Source organism: Mesoplodon bidens (genome assembly GCF_964165515.1).
Source record: "Mesoplodon bidens genome assembly, chromosome: 8".
NCBI classification, from domain to species: Eukaryota; Metazoa; Chordata; class Mammalia; order Artiodactyla; family Ziphiidae; genus Mesoplodon; species Mesoplodon bidens.
In genome coordinates, this window is record NC_138165.1 from 92375003 (window position 1) to 92391550 (window position 16548).

Sequence of the window (16548 nt, forward strand, 5' to 3'; positions counted from 1 at the left end):
ATGTGGCTATTTAAATTTATTAAAATTAAATAAAATTTAAAACTTAGTCCCTCAGTCATAGTAGCCACGGTTAAAGAGCTCAGTAGCCTATTGGACAGGCATAGTTAGAATACTTCCCTCATTGCACAAAGTTGTACAGGACAGCCCTGGACTAGACTTATCCTCATCTAGAAGACATTAGAGGAAGATAACTTGACTTCTAATTGGGGAGGTTCAAATCTACTGCAGAACTCATCCAGTTGTTCTCAGATGTTACATACAAGAGGCTGGTCTTTAGAATTTCCCCTGGAACAGAATCCAAACCTCTTGATGGTTTTAGACGTGACTCATAATCAGACTAGCAATGTCCTATGAGACAGGTTAGACCTGGTTTCAGACCCATTCATTCCTCAGTGAATACAAAGCCAAGGTGTACCGTAAGCTTTGGAGCAGGGTATCAGGTAGAATATCTACTATTCATTGTAAATTATTTCTGAAAATTGGAGTCTCTTGAGGCCTCTTTGTCCATAACTCTGGATAATGTCAGATAATCGTTAGTGAATACCACAAATTCCACCTATCTCCTATGATTTTCTCTGCTGTGTTTGATTAGGAACCAGATGAAAATAGAACTGATCTTCACTAGCATTCAAGTGAAGTAGCCCTCTACATTGTGTTTGCTACTTCCCAATTCCCTTTCCCTAGGCAGTGAGAAACCTAGAGTTACCTGCTTTACTTTAAGACTGAGTGTGGACTGCTAAATTCCTTTATCCCGTGGAGAGTCATTATTTAATTCTCTCCACTGTGTGCATATACTTACCATGTCTTTTATTTAAGAGAATGGAAATGAGCTAAAGAATTGCAGGGTTGTGAGCAGTGACGATACAGGATGGAGCCCACCCTTTGATATCTTAGAGCAGGGCTTTTTATCCTCAGGTCCATGGTTTTCAGGGAGTTGGTATGTGCAAACGCATTTATGAATGTGCTTTTATCATATCCTCACAGTGTCCTTGGTCCTGAAAAAAAAATGTTAAGAACAACTGGCCAAGTTGAAGAAAAGATTGAATAGGGGGAAGGTAAAGATGTTCCTTTTCACCTATCAGTAAAGGAATTCAACTCCTTCCTCCTAAGCCAACTCATTTGTATTCTGGCTCTCTCCCAACTGATGGTTGCCACGAGTTTTCCTTGCCATCCCCTGCTGTTCCTCTCCTTGTGATCAACAGCATCTCACTTCTCATTCTAGACAACTAAATGCAATATCCAGCACAGGTTAACATTTTTAAATTGCTGCTTTCATAATACATTTTTCTTTATTAAGTGAGAGTCTGAGACAGCTGTGTGTCTTTAAGAAAATTGAGAGGCGTTCCGTACCCTGGTCCTGTCAACTGACCATTGGCTCCAATTTGTCTATAAAGATTGTGGCTTATAAATCGGTAAGTGGTAGGTACACATTTTTAAAGAAACGTTAGCAGGCAGACAAATATGCTTATATAAGGAACTGACAATTCGTGTGTGGGTTATTCAAAACCATAATTACTGCTTCTCTAACTGCTCTCCCTGTTCATTTCATCTCTATTTAGCTTTTATGTAAAAGGCATGCTAACAGAGGAAGTTTTAAGAATTGTCTATAATAGGGACTTCCCTGGTGGTCCAGTGGTTAAGAATCTGCCTTCCAACGCGGGGGACACAGGTTCGATCGCTGGTCAGGGAACAAGGATCCCACATGCCACGGGGCAACTAAGCCTGTGCGCCACAACTACTTTAAAAAAAAAAGGAGGGGCTTCCCTGGTGGCGCAGTGGTTGAGAGTCCGCCTGCTGATGCAGGGGACACGGGTTCGTGCCCCGGTCTGGAAAGATCCCACATGCCGCGGAGCGGCTGGGCCCGTGGGCCATGGCCGCTGAGCCCGTGCATCCGGAGCCTGTGCTCCTCAACGGGAGAGGCCACAACAGTGAGAGGCCCACGTACCGCAAAAAAGAAAAAAAAAAGAATGGTCTACAATAGGGGTTGATTCCCTCCTTTTTCTCTTTCTCTCCGTTGACGATTGTTAATCATGAGTTTCAGGTCTTTCTCTTTTTTTTCTAAAGAAAGAAAATGAAATGCATTAAGTTGTATCCTTGTGGTATTATAGCAGAAATACAGATTACACACCAGAGTTCAGTTCAGGGTTTTGAAAACTGAGTCACATCTAATTTAGTTGTTAATGATCTGGTAGTAACAGCATCTAAGACGTATCAAAAGATGTTGACTTGTTACTGTGAAATGGCCTTTTGTAACATATGGACATTTGTACATAATAGTATATTTTCAAAAATGAGTTGCTTTTGGTAATTATTTGATGAAATTCCAGTGAGTATGAGTCTTGTATCCATGCCTCCGCATGACTTTCCTTGTCTTTTTTCTTTAAATGCACAAAGTAAATATATAAAAACATTTAAATATATAAAATCTACAAAATAAACAAAAACATGTTTTTTTATATATTCAAGTGTTTTTTTTTAATATTCAAGGACTTAATTCCGAAACACACTACATGCCTGAAATCCATGGAGGTACCTCAAGGCCTAGAATAGTGTCCCTGGGAATGAGAATATAGTCTCTTTCCTTTTTTTTTTCTAGTTTCTTTTTCATATTTCCTTATTGATTTCTGAGTACTGATAGACTGCTTTCCCCTTTCTTGTGTGTTGGGAAACTGTGGTAACAAAATGTAGGGCCCTCTTTTGTTAGACAGTCTGAGGGTTTTGTATAGAAAGTGTTTGAATATATACAAATATTCATATTTATCTGTGGATTACCCTTGGGGGAAAATAAAATGTAGAAAGAATTATAAAATAAACTAAAATTTCCACAGTAGGCAAGAGACAACAAACCAATGTAGCTGGAGTCATTGTTTTGGATTTTCTTCTGTAAAGCAGAGAGTATATTAGGTTTTCATCTTTTGTCCATCTGAATCATAGCTTTCCTTGTTTTCCCTTTATTTTTCTTTTGGAAATCAGATTCTACAAGAGAAAGTTAAAAAGTGTTGGACAGTTGTGGATGCAAGAACTCAAAAAAAAGAAGATATACAAAAAGAAACAGTTTATTGCTTGAATGACGATGATGAAACTGAAGTTCCAAAAGAGGATACTATTCAAGGTATTAAGCCAGTGAGAGTTTCATTTTTGCCTAGAAAATTTTCTTCAAGATGATAGGAGGCAGGCTAGGTTTTGTATTATTTGTGTAGAGACACAACTATATGAGGGGATCATGAGACACTGGATCCTTTAAGTCACCTGTTGAGTCTCAGGCAGGATGGTTCCGAGGCAGGAGTATGCTCGGGCATTCAGTCTCTCTGGGTTTTAAATGTCTCAAGTGACAGGACCTAATACTTGGCTTTGTTTTAAAGTTTGAAACTCACTAGCTAGGAAAATACTTACATTAACATGGCTGAAGCAAATTCTTTGTTTCCCTTTGACTTCCATAGTGATCATTTTTCTGAATGCCAATTTCAGGTCTTATATCCTGCCAGTTTAGCTCCCTTAAGGTAATTTAGGGGATAAGAAAAATTATTTGTGTTTGTTATATTGCTTTATGTTCACTAGGATCTTTAGAGTTGTACTTCATATATTTGTACCCATTGGCTCTGTGGTGTATTTAGATGGCGTCTCTATCCAGAGGGCTTAGAAGCTAGCTGAGGGTTCAAGAGCTGAATGTTCAAGAGCTAAAATGATAAGATACCAAATGATGGTTAAGATGGAAACCAGAGTCTATATAAATTTATCACCAGACTATGTGCTACTCAGTATAATTTTAATTTGCAAGCCTTAAAAAAATTCCTTTCATCTGTGGCGCTGCGTTGCAGTATTTGTATATTTATATGTTTTGCAGGGGTCTTGGTGGGTGGGAGAGTGATTAAAGGTGGTGGTGGTTATGACCCCTTTCTTTCTTCTGATGGATTAGAATGTAATAAACAACCCATAATCTCTACTAATTCTTTAATTCAATGCAATAGTATAGTGTGGTTAAGAACAGAAATTTTGGAGTCAGACCTTGGTTAGAATCATGGCTCCATTACTTGCTCGTCATTTAATCCTCATATAATGACTGGCTCATAGTAGGAAGAATAGCATGATTAAGGGCATAAGACCAGGAAAGTAGAGGGCCTTCTCAGTGATACCAAGTAGTTGGGTAAGGTGTATTGGGCATATGCAGATTCGTACTCAGGGTAGTATCTAAAAGACAATCTGCATTTTCTCTTTTAATCTTCACAACAACCAATGAAGTAGGCACTCTTTATTTCCATTTTACAGGTAAGAGAATTGAGGTTGAAAGACATTCGTTAACATATGCAAAATCTCATAGTTAACAAGTAGCAGAATTTGAACCTAGGCTGCAGGAGTCTGTTTCTACATGCTATTCTGAATTAGGAGGGGCTTTGAATGATACGCTGAAGAGTTTATGCTTAATTTTGAAAGCAACATGGAGCTGTTTATAATTTTGAGGAGCAGAGTGTCAGGGGAGCTGTGTTTTAGAAAGATTAATAGGACATCTGGGTATAGGATGGATTGGAAGGAGAAGGGACTAGAGATGAGGGTACCAATTCTTTCGGTTGCAAGCAAAGAAAGCAGCTCTGGTTGTCTTAGACAGAAAGCAAACATATTGGTGGAGCAAGGGAGAGGAAAGAGTTAAACGTTGTTTCAGTTCAAAGAGCATAGATGTGCAACTTTTCTCTCTTACCTTTTTGCAGTTACCCACATACTTCCTTTGCCTGTCTTCCACTTTCTATCCCCTAATATGTAGAGTTCTCTTTTTTAGATAGAGGGACTAGTTTATGTGAGCAAAGGACTATGGGCATATTTGTAGTCTGTTCTCTACTCTTTGCCATGTACAAAAGTTACAGTTATTGATTTGCCCTTTAAAAGATGAGCCAGAAAACATAAGACAGTTTTAATTAGAATTTTTAGGTTAAGGTCAAGTAAGATGTCTGAAAAAACATTGGGTTTAGATACCACTCTTAATTATGTGCCATACAGTTCCCTCTTAACTTCTTGTTGAAATTTTTGTTTATATCACCAGCTTTTATTAAAAGACATATATGAAAATAGAAATGTGTTTCTTTTTCATTAAATACATGGTATGTGCAGAGTGAGGGAACTAATAAACACTGGATCACAGAATCTGCCCCCAAATACACAAGTTTCTTTGTTTCTTGGAGTAAAGATGCATATGCTTTTCCTTTTCATCTATGCAAGGTCATAATCCTTGGCTTTTGATGATCTTTCTCCCCATTAAACATATAAGACTATATAGTGAAAGGGCATGACCTTCCATAGAGCAGAGAGGCCCTGGAACAGGGTTGGAGTTCTTTTAAGTAGCCAAGAGCCTATATCTGTAATAACCTAAGTAATCAAAAAGAAAAAAAAAATAGACAATCCAATCCCAGAAATAAATTTAAATGCAGAAAAATATCCAGCTTGTCAGTTGAACGTTTCTAAATAGAAAAATTTTGGCTTCTTCCATTAGGCATTTGTATATCTCCAGCATCCATTTTTGAGGACATTTTGTTCTGAAAATCCTATGGGCACATTTCTCTGTGGGTCTCCAGGTTTCTAAATAAATGTGTTCTTGTTATTATGTTTACAAGTCATGATTGTACTTTAGTCAACCATGGTTTATCTTTGGAGGATAACTAGTACATTGCATTTGCTACATTCTTCCTACTAGGATGGATAATCATTAAGGTAACTAGATTGCAGAATATGCTACTTTAAAAAATGTAATTAGATTTTAATTGTCTCTGTGTTGTATATGTTCGTGGATCTGCCGCTTCTTTTTCTGCAGTGATCACAAGGCGCAGAAATTTGATTCTGGCAAACAGTATATGGAGGCTTGATCCAGAGTGTGCACGTATTGTTAATGTATGTATAGGGCCAATTTCAGCTTGTAGAAAATGAGGCCCCATATGCTTAACAGATGCTCTTCTCTTGTTCTTTAGGGTTCCGCTATGGGAGTGATATCATTCCTTTCTCTAAAGTGGATGAGGAACAAATGAAATATAAATCGGAGGGGAAGTGCTTCTCTGTTTTGGGATTTTGTAGATCTTCTCAGGTAAAGCATGTATTTGTCTACTAATTGTAAACAAAACAGATGAGCTTTTTTCTCATTATTTGAGATGGTGTGCTTTGGATTGGGCCTGTTATTTATGTTTTTTTCACTTTTAGTTTTTCTAAAATGTAGTCTGGCGTGCTGCTATCCTTGATTTTTGAAGGTTAAAAATCAAGAGGTAGAGAAGTCGGCATAAATCAGAATAGATTCATTGAAAAGTCACTTCTTAGCTTTGGTGTCGCTCATAGCTCAGAGTAGCCTTAAAGAAACAGCATCCAGTTCTTTGCTATTGTATTGCTTTCTCTAACTGTTATGTATACTGGAGTGTTTTACAGGAGTCAAGGTCTAGTTGGGTTTTGAATGACCACAGATCTCTTAGAATATCATTGATTTATGCCAGTCACCCTTCTTCTCAACACCCAACAAAGAGGTCTAGGATGCAAAACTTGTTCATTAGTCATATGTTTTTTAGGCGGCAATACAGATATACAAAAGAGACACAGTGGAAAATGCAGTAACTTATTGAAGACTGTGGATACCATCTATTATCCAAGAAAGGGTCATTAAAGATTCCCAGCAGTCTTAGATGAAATGTTCTTGAGGTAGGCAACTGAACAGAATGAATAAGTAGAAAGTGCATCTTTTCAGGCTGTATAGGGATGAAGATATTTTTGTTGGTTCTAGAAGAACTCAAGTGAGAACTAAAATAAAAATAAATATAACCCAATATACCAGATTTAAATTTCTTCATGTTGCTCCAGCATGCAGTCCTTGTATAATTCAGTGTTAGAATAATTCAGTGAGGTGGGGAGAGTGTTTTCCATCATATGCTCAAACTGTTAGATACAGTTTTAAGACTCATAAACCAAAAATTGAGAGTATTTACTTAAAGTCGATACAGTTAATGGTGACAAGAAATACCTTTTGGAAGTTGAGTATCTCTAACAGTTTTCTAACAAATTACACTAAATGTGCTTTTCTTTAAAATTGTTCACTTTGGGAGGTATATAAACAAAATTTATGGTTCTTATGTCGGTGCTTGTGAGTCTTTTCAGTGAAACAGAACCTCCATTCAGACCTATTTGTGGAAACTGGCTTATTGGGAACTGGGTCTGCCTAATTCCAGATAGGCAGAAAGGATCTACCCAAAACTCTTATCACTGTAATTTAGGACTCAAAAAACTGAAATCATCTGTGCCATGGTAGGTGTGGGGACCTATTTAGTTAGATGGCAAAGCAAGAAAAAGTGAGCTGAAAAAGTACATTTTCCATTTAAAAAGATTTTTATTGACTTAAAATTAACTTTTAAGTCATGAAGTGTTTTCTAAACCAACTTTCTGTTGCTTTTAAGCTCTAAATTATTTTTTTCTTAAGTGCAATATCAGACAGGTACAATAAAGATAGTTATAATAGCTACCATTTATTGAGTGATTATAATATTATAATCAATATACTAACCACTTTATATAAATTCCCATTTAATTCTTATTACAGTCCTCTCAGGTAGGTGCTGTGATATGTATTTTATACATTAGGAAATGGAGGTTCAGCGCTGTTAGGTAATTGGCCCAAGGCCCCCAGCTAGAAGGTGGTAGAGATGGGTTTTGAACCAGGTCTCTCTGACTCCAAAGCTATGCCATTAATCAGCTATAATTTGCCCACCAGATAGACAGGCTTATTTTTGAATAGTCTAGTTTTTACATACCTGCTTTTGTGTATTATGTTAACAAATGCATACACGTCATCTTAAGAACAAGGTTTTTCCATATCAACTAAGGTAAAGTATAAGTATGTACCTTTTAATAAACTAGTAATTAGCTTTAAATTAATAAGATCACATAGTTTTCCAGATTCCCTTAATCTGAGGGACACTAATATTTCTGGATTGAATTAGTGTGAAACTTTTCATAATATAAAATAGGTTTTTTTTGGTTTGGAATTTTTTTTTTTTGAATTGTGAATTACTCTTCTCTTTTAAACTTTCAGGAGTCCTTTCAGTTTGCCTTCCTCCATGTTGTCAGTGTTCTGGGTATCTAATTATAGGATGGATAAGAATTTAGCCAGAATTTTCCCAAATGTCTGGCTGTCCTTTGAGAAGTCATTTAGGTGCCTTAGGAAAAGGTATCATTAACTGTTCTTGAATCAGTCAAGAACTATTACAGATTCTAATAGGAGGGTAAATAAATCTATATGGATGTAGCAAACTGAAAATATAAGATTATTCCCATATTTTTTCAAATAATGGTTTTCAGATGGGGAATGGAAGTGAAGATGGTGGTATTTGGCTTATATGGGCCTCACCCCCACACCTGTTATCTCTGCTGAGGACACTTGTGCCCAGACTTTCATCTTAGTTCCTACCCATCCTTTAAGTCTTGACTTAGGTGTCGCCATTTGCAGAAGCCTTCCCTGACACCTCCTGACTAAGATAGCTGCCCTTCTTATGTGCTCTTGTAGCACTGAACTGTAATACTGTACTCTTGTGGACTGGTAAGCACTGTCTGGTAATACTCCACTGCAGTTAATTTCATATTTATCTACACTCCTCAAGACAAGGCTACATCCTATTCATTAAGCCGTTTATAGTGCCCAGAACAATGTTTGACATAAACTAGGCACTCATGTATTTGTTGTGTCTAAGTGATTTGAACCTCAAGTAGTAAGTTGTTTCTAGTACCTGTGAACGTTTTTCAGCAAGAGCATTTTGAATGTAATTTCCTAGTAACGTGCGGCATTATGGGTTTTTGTGTTCCTTATTCTGGATGGAAACCAGTTCTTTTCCTCCCTTCCTCTTGTAGGTCCACATGAAATATTTTATGGGAAGTCAAGTTCTAAAGGTCTTTGCAGCAAAAGCTGATGAGGTGAGTTGGCAGTAGGTCCGTAGAGTTGAATTGTCATTTTAAGTGAGTTCTTTGGGGCTTTTATAGTTTAAAATGGGGAAATTCACTGACCTTTAACTCTGAAAATGGAGAATGGTAAATGTGTTTGTCATAGCATGAGCACAAGGCCTGAGGACATAGTTCTGCAATTGGAGATGAGGTGAGTATTAAAAACAAAAACATTTGAACAAATACATTTGAGTATGGGGATCTCATGGTCACAGGTTCAGGAAGGTTGGGGTCAGCTTAACATGTTCATTTTCATAAACGGAACATTTAGTGCTGGCTTAAGCATCCTCAAGATGAGCTTCACTGACTAATGATGCTACTTCCATCATTGAGAAATTTGTCTTATCCCCCTTACCTCTTTCTTTTCATTATTTTCTTACATCCCCAGGAGAGTCTGTTTTCACACTGATTTCTGCCTAGCTAACAACCCGTGATTCTTGCATCCTACACTCACACCTGCCCTCTCTATAAGTATTTTCTATGTAGTCTTCAAGTAGGAACTTGTTATTTCCTTGAAGATTTTGATGTTAACTGGAAGATTACCATCCAGTGTCTGTTTAAGACTATTTAGGTCTCCATGTTCCAGAAGTTACTTGCATCTGGAACTGGTAAACTGGATGTAGATGGCTTGTTTGGGGTCGGGGGGAAGGGTGGTAATATAAGTGATCTAGTCCTCTTTTTCTCCTCACTTCTGAAGGGTAGCTGGCTGCTGATTTAGTGAATGGATATGCCATTATTCTATTAGAACAGTAAAATTAAGAGAAGAAAATGCTTGGCTTCCACTCAGTGTTAAATGGATTCATTAAAGCACAGTAGGTGTACGTGAATCCTCAAATTGGAGAATCCTAGTTCATGGATTTCTCCTGAATCAAATCCTAATGGGAATCAGGCAGTTCTAGTATCTGTTGTCAACACAACTTAACTGCGTTTTTAACTCCTGCTGAGGTTTTAACTCCAACTTACTGTCCCTTTACCCAAAGAAAATTCTGATCTCTTCATGTGATTGCTGGGTATGCAGTAAGGAAAATCATATCACAAAGCTGTGTTGACTCGTATGATTCTCTAGACTTGCTAGCTCAGGTCAGGGCAGCATTGTGACTTGCATAATTCAAATCCAGCCTCATACAGACCCTATAGATCACAGGGTCACTTTGAGTCACTAAAGAAAAAAAAATTCATCTACTGATGGCAAAGGGCTACTCTTTGGTGTCAGTTCTTGATGTCATAGTCAAAGAATCATCTTAACTAATTGGGGCTATGAGATAAGCAGGGGAGTAAAGAAACTATGTCATATGAGGACTTTGAGTAAAAGTCTGCATGGAGAGGACTTGTGTAGGTAGGCAGGGGAGTAGGAGGGATGAGAGACAATAGCCTTCTTCAGATACTTAGAGGATTATCATATGGAATAGAATCTAAACTATCCTTCCTACCAGAGGGTAAATTGGAACCAACAAGTGGTCATTTTGTTCAAGATGAAGAATTATTTTATCAACAAGGATTACTATCTCCAAATGGGTTGGTTCCTTGTGAGATGGTCAGATCCCCATTCCTGTAAGTTTCTAAGCAGAGTCTCTACCAATCAGATGTTAGGAAGGGAATTCCTTCACCATGTGGGTTGTTAAACTAGATGAATACTTGTGTTTTTCAGCGCAAATATTCTATGATTCTATGAATATATTCCTTTTAAAAAATGTTTTCTCTGGTCATTAGCATATAATTTTTTTTTGTATGGAGAATCTACATTTTTATGTGCTGGTTTTCACTATGTGGGAGAGAATGGGAGAAGAGAAAGGGAAGGAAATGGAGCTTTAGTTGAGTTTCCCACAGGTGTAATATGGTGTTCTAGCTGCCATTCCGGACCCCATCCTTCTTTAAGTATCCCAGTTGGTCCTATCAAAGACACCTAAATAAAAACTTGCAAACAAATTGGAAGTAATCTCTTCTAATCTGTTCTTCATCGTGCTTATCTGGCCTCTCTTATGGGACTTGTTAGAATATGCACATTCTGTACTTGGTACACATCTTGTTTCTGCTAGTAAAGAAGCTCAGTGAGATCAGGGACTCAACTTTGTTTTCTTACATTGCCTAAGACAGTGCTTAGCCAAGAGTAGGCATTAAGTAAATATTCCTTGAATTGAACTGAAAAGATAATCAATCTGTCATGAAATCTGTAGAGGATTTTGATGACTAGGTATTGATGTCATAGGTTTTTAGTGGAGGAGATGGGAATACACATAGCTAACTTTGATAAGGGTTAGCTGTAACACTGAGAAAAGTACAAAGTTTTGGGGGAGTTATGGAGAGGGAGAGAGCTGAGTAAAGCAAATCTGAAATGGAGAGCTTGTCAATTTACTGGTCCTTGAAAATGGGTTAGAAGCTTGAGAGCCAGAGATTTGGAGAGAGCATTCTAGTGAGGAGGAAACTGTACAAGCAAAAAGCTACCAAGGTGGGAGAGTACAAGACTTGCCCGTGAATAATGATCAGCTCTACCGAGGTAGGGATAGAGGAACCCTTGGAGGTTTTTATGGAAGAGAGTGACATGATCAGCTCTAGGAACAGGGGAGGCAGTGATGGAACAGAACAGATAGAATTTGAAGACGGCATAGAGGTAGACTTGGTAGAGTGTGGTGAACACTTGAAGGTGAGGGACTGTAGGCAGGCATTATCAACTGTAGGGCTTCTCATTTGGTTGACTGGGAGGAGATGTTAGTGGAAGCAGGGAGCACAGGAGGAGAAGAGGGGGAAGACAGGAAGCTTAGTTTTGGTCATGGATAGTTTGGGATACCTAAGGTATAACTGTACGAGTTATCTACCAGCTAGTAGGCGATATAAGCCTGGATTTCGGGAGAGTTTTCATTTTTTAATCTTTCTTTTTTAAAAATTTATTTGTTTATTTTTGGCTGCATTGGTCTCTGTTGCTGCACACGGGCTTTCTCTAGTTGCGGTGAGCGGGGGCTGCTCTTTGTTGTGGTGCATGGGCTTCTCATTGCGTTGGTTTCTCTTGTTGCGGAGCACGGGCTCTAGACACGCAGGCTCAGTAGTTGTGGCTCACAGGCTGTAGAGTGCAGGCTCAGTAGTTGTGGCGCTTAGTTGCTTCGCAGTATGTGGCATCTTCCCGGACCAGGGCTCTAACCCCTGTCTCCTGCACTGGCAGGTGGATTCTTAACCACTGCGCCACCAGGGAAGTCCCTTGGGAGAGTTTTAAAGCTGAATATACAGACTTTTGATTCATCAACTCATGGGACTGGATAAAATAAGTAGTCGCCAAAGTAGAGTCTTAGAGTGAGAGGAGGAGAGAAAGGCCAAGAGCAGAATTTCAAGATTAGTTGGAAGAACAGAAGAGCTGGGGGAGGAGTGGTGTACAAAAGTAGAATAATCAGGGCAGAGTGTTGTTTCTGAAGCCAAAGAAGGAGAAAGTGTAGAGAAAGAGGGATGGTCAGATGCTACTGATAGGTCAAGCAAATAGAATGCGGACTAAGAGTTAGGCAATTTGGAGATCATGGGGGACTTCAGAGGGTAATTTCAGTAAGGAAGTGGGTCAGTAGCTTGATTAGATTGAAGACTAATTGTGTTCTAAGCAGTGAAACAGCAAGATTATTATTTCATGAAATGTAAAGATGAAGGGAAAGAAAGTTATAGATACTAATTTGTGGAGAGAGGGGCAAAGAGAGATTTTGTTTAGAGTGAGGGTGTGAATTCAGAGGAGAAGGAAAATTGAAGGAATAAGAGAATATGATGAAGAAAAGTTCCAGAAGAGGTACAGTAAATGTGATTAAATGCAGATGTGTACAGGGTAGCCTTAAAGTGGTTGGAGGGGCACTTAAAATCTAAAACAGGAAGAAAGTGAATAACAATCTTGTACGTATTGTGCTGTGAAAATCCTCACGTGTTTGATATGTGTTAACGCATATGCATCTTTCTTGCTAGGCGGCAGCAGTTGCCCTTTCCTCCCTGATTCATGCTTTGGATGAGTTAGACATGGTGGCCGTAGTTCGATATGCTTATGACAGAAGATCTAATCCTCAAGTTGGCGTGGCTTTTCCTTATATCAGGGACGCCTATGAGGTAAACCTGCAAGTCTTTTATTCATATTGATTTTTTTCCCTTCAGTTCCTTTATTCTAAACAGTGCTTCTCAGCTGTTAACGTGCATGAGAATTACTTGGGGGATCTTGTTAAAATGCAGTTTCTGATTCTGTAGGTCTGCGGTGGGGTCCTGAGATTCTGCCTTTCTCACCAACTCCCACGTAACGCTGTTGCTGCTGGTCTGTGAACCACCCTTTCAGATGCAGTGACAGAACATAAATTATAAGAGGAGGCAAAGAGCTTCTTATTAAATCAAATCAGTAAACATTAACCGTGACCTTCTGTTTGCCCAGTCCAGGGACCTTCTCTCCGTTCTCATCCTTCTTGACTTCTCAGAACCTAATGAGAGTACAGATTACCTCCCTTTCTACAACAGCCTTTAGTGTGGATAAAGGTTGAGGGTGTGATTTTCTTGTGATCCTGGTGAAGTTCCATTTTTCTAGGGCCCTCCTGTTTAAAATACAGGTCTAGACCCCTCGCCATTTCCTGTTTCTCAGAGAACTCACTGTAGCAGAAATGGAACGAGAAGGCAGATATCTTGACTTTCACGTCAGCTTGCCAGTCACCTTGACTCTCTCATTTGTTGTGTTGGTCATGCATTTTGTAGGTATTCTCTGATAGTCTCTCTTTTAAGCATTTCTTTTATGTTTAATATTCTCTGTACTCTTTGCAGTTGAGTACCGCTAATCACAGAAATCGGAACACTTTATTCTCCTTGTCCCTGACTTGAGCTGTCTGATGTTTGAAATCCTTTTGTACTGCCACTGTCACAGTGTTTGAGATCAGCTTTAAATTTTTTACATTAATTCGGTTGTTTCTGTTTTTACCTCCACTCTTTCTCATTAGTGTTTAGTGTACGTACAGCTGCCTTTCATGGAAGACTTGCGGCAGTACATGTTTGCATCCTTGAAAAATAATGGGAAACGCACTCCCACAGGTGAGTTTATTTCCGTTTTGCTCACTGATTGGCTCTAAACACGGACTGTTTTGGGGAAATCACCTGTCTTTAGTCATGGTTTTGGGGCTAGGATTTCACAGGGTGGAGTTACAGTTGACCCTTAAACAAGGAAGAGGTTAGGGGCACCACTCCCCCCAGTCGGAAGTCCACGTATAGCTTTACAGTTGGCCCTCAGTATCCATGGTTCTGTATCTGCAGATCCAACGAATCTCAGATTGTGTAGTAATGTACATATATACTTACAATCCACATATAAGTGGATCTGAGCAGTTCAAAACCACGTTGTTCAAGGGTCAACTGTAGTTGGATTCCAGTCACACTCATATATGGTAATGATGAAGGTGATTGTTTTCCAGCAGCAGGGATAGGTTTGCTCTAAACATTGTCTAGTTTCCCCCTTCTGACTTAGAGCTTGTATCTGGGGAGCAGCTTACTGGAAATGGATGCACATTCTTTAATTGTGAGCAGAAGGTTTGCCCTCTACTGAAGTGAACTGACATGTGGTATCAAACCTGTGACTAGTGTCCTACGTAAAATATGATGTAACTTTAACCAAAAAGTGACAGTGCTGTAGATGCCCTTTTCTCTTTGCCCTTTCTTCATAGTGTACATTATCAGTCCAAGTACTGTTCCAGGAGTTACTGGGAACTTAATGAGAAGAGGTCTTTATTAAGCATCTGGCTGCAAATGTCAGGGTGCTACCCAGAGTGATTCTCACACGCACAGATCCTGTCTTCCAGAAATCTCACAGTTTAAGACAGTTATCATAAGATATACCAGTGGGCTGAATGTAGAGAACATACCCAAAAGAACAGAATGATGAGTAGATGTTTTAGTTGACAAGTTTAAATCTGCATCAGTGTAGGATTAGGGAATTGTGAGGTGAGTCTCAGAACTGGGTGCCCTCTGTACATTGGGAGCAGTGTGCAGGGCAAAAGCTAAGAATCAAATGGGCCCCTAGGGCTTGTCTCTTTACCTTCTGGAAACGAGTCTCTCTGCATCACGTGGAGCCAGGCATGGACTTCAATGTGTAGAGGGTGCCAGCGTGTTACAGTATTCTGTCTCTTCCTCTTGGTAATTCCAAACTTTAAATAAGAAGAACATTTAAAAAAGAGAACTTTGTTGAGAGATTACCTTATAGATATAAATCACTCAGGATCTAAAACATTAAATATTTTTCGATCTGTTGCTTTATATTGTGTGAGTTCTGTGACATTTTTGTTTGCATTCGCTCCATTGGAAAAACGGATCATTAAAATTGTTTGGCATATTTCCCAAGTCAGCATTTATGTAGGGGTGTGTAATGCCAGCATGGTCTGGCCTGATACTAGCCTGTCGTAGCAGATGGACATCACCAAATATTCACCCACACAGGTACCACCTCCTTTCTATTACCGGGTGGACCCCTGCAGTAGTCAGCTTGAGATGGTGCCTGAGACCTCCCTTGGAAACTCCAAAAATGGGATAGAAATGTCTCATGATAAATATCTGTATGCTCGTTCATTTTGTAGTAGCTGTCCAAAAGGGATGTTTGAAAAGGTGAAGAATAGAAGCATAATGAACTTTTAGGAACTTCTTACTCTTTTCCACCTTTTGCCGAGTAACTGTGAATGATCCCAAAATAGCACTTCAGTTTTAATAGCTGAACTGCCGTATGAGTCAGCAGAATGAAAGTTACACGTGGCAGTTTAGGTAGAAGCATTTTTGGGAGAGTTGCCTTTCATCCACATTGCTTTGGGCTGTGTCGTTTTCACTGACTTGGTAGATTTTTATTGGGGAGAACTTGCTTCCTATCTGGTATTAGAGAGACATAAAGAAGAGGACGTCATGTTTCTGCTCTCGAGGATCCTTAGAATTTGAATGGAGTGGGGTAAGACATGTATGCAAGGACTTTTTTCCAAAGAAGACATACATACGCATGGCCAACAGACACATGAAAAGATGCTCAGCATCACTAATCATTAGGGAAATGCAAATTAAAACCACACTTGTCAGAATAGCTATCATCAAAAAGACAACAAATAACGTGTTTGCAAGGATGTGGAGAAAAGGGAACCCTTGAGCACTGTTGTTGGAATGTAAATTGGTACAGCCACTATGGAAAACAGTATGGAAGTTTCCCAAAAAATTAAAAAATAGAACTACCATATGATCCAGTAGTTCTACTTCTGGGTATTTTCCCAAAGAAAACAAAAACACGAACTCAAAAAGATATATGCATGCCTATGTTCATTGCCACATTATTTACAGTAGCCAAGTTATGGTAGCAACCTAAGTGTCCATCAGTAAATGAATGGACAAAGAAATGTGATACACACACACACACACACACACACAGAATGGAGTATTACTTAGCCATAAAAAAAGAATGAAATCTTGCCATTTGCAACAACATGGATGGACCTAGAAGGTATTATTCTAGGTGAAATAAGTCAGACAGGGAAAGACAAATACCATATGATTTCACTTAAATGTGAAATCTAAAAAACAAAACAAATGAACAAATAAAATAGAAACAGACTCTTAGATACAGAGAACAAACTGGGGGGTTGCTAG

General features: G+C 38.9%; 1 protein-coding gene across 2 annotated transcripts in view; it reads left to right on the forward strand.

Moving 5' to 3' along the window:
* The window catches only part of XRCC5 (X-ray repair cross complementing 5), a 97368-nt gene that overhangs the window by 14145 nt on the left and 66675 nt on the right, over positions 1–16548 (forward strand). For both annotated transcript variants that reach the window (XM_081243093.1, XM_081243092.1), the window contains exons 7-12: positions 1298–1412; positions 2974–3112; positions 5952–6064; positions 8860–8922; positions 12877–13014; positions 13881–13971. In XM_081243093.1, coding sequence (XP_081099219.1) covers positions 1298–1412; positions 2974–3112; positions 5952–6064; positions 8860–8922; positions 12877–13014; positions 13881–13971 — 659 coding nt within the window. The remainder of the gene's footprint in view (positions 1–1297; positions 1413–2973; positions 3113–5951; positions 6065–8859; positions 8923–12876; positions 13015–13880; positions 13972–16548) is intronic.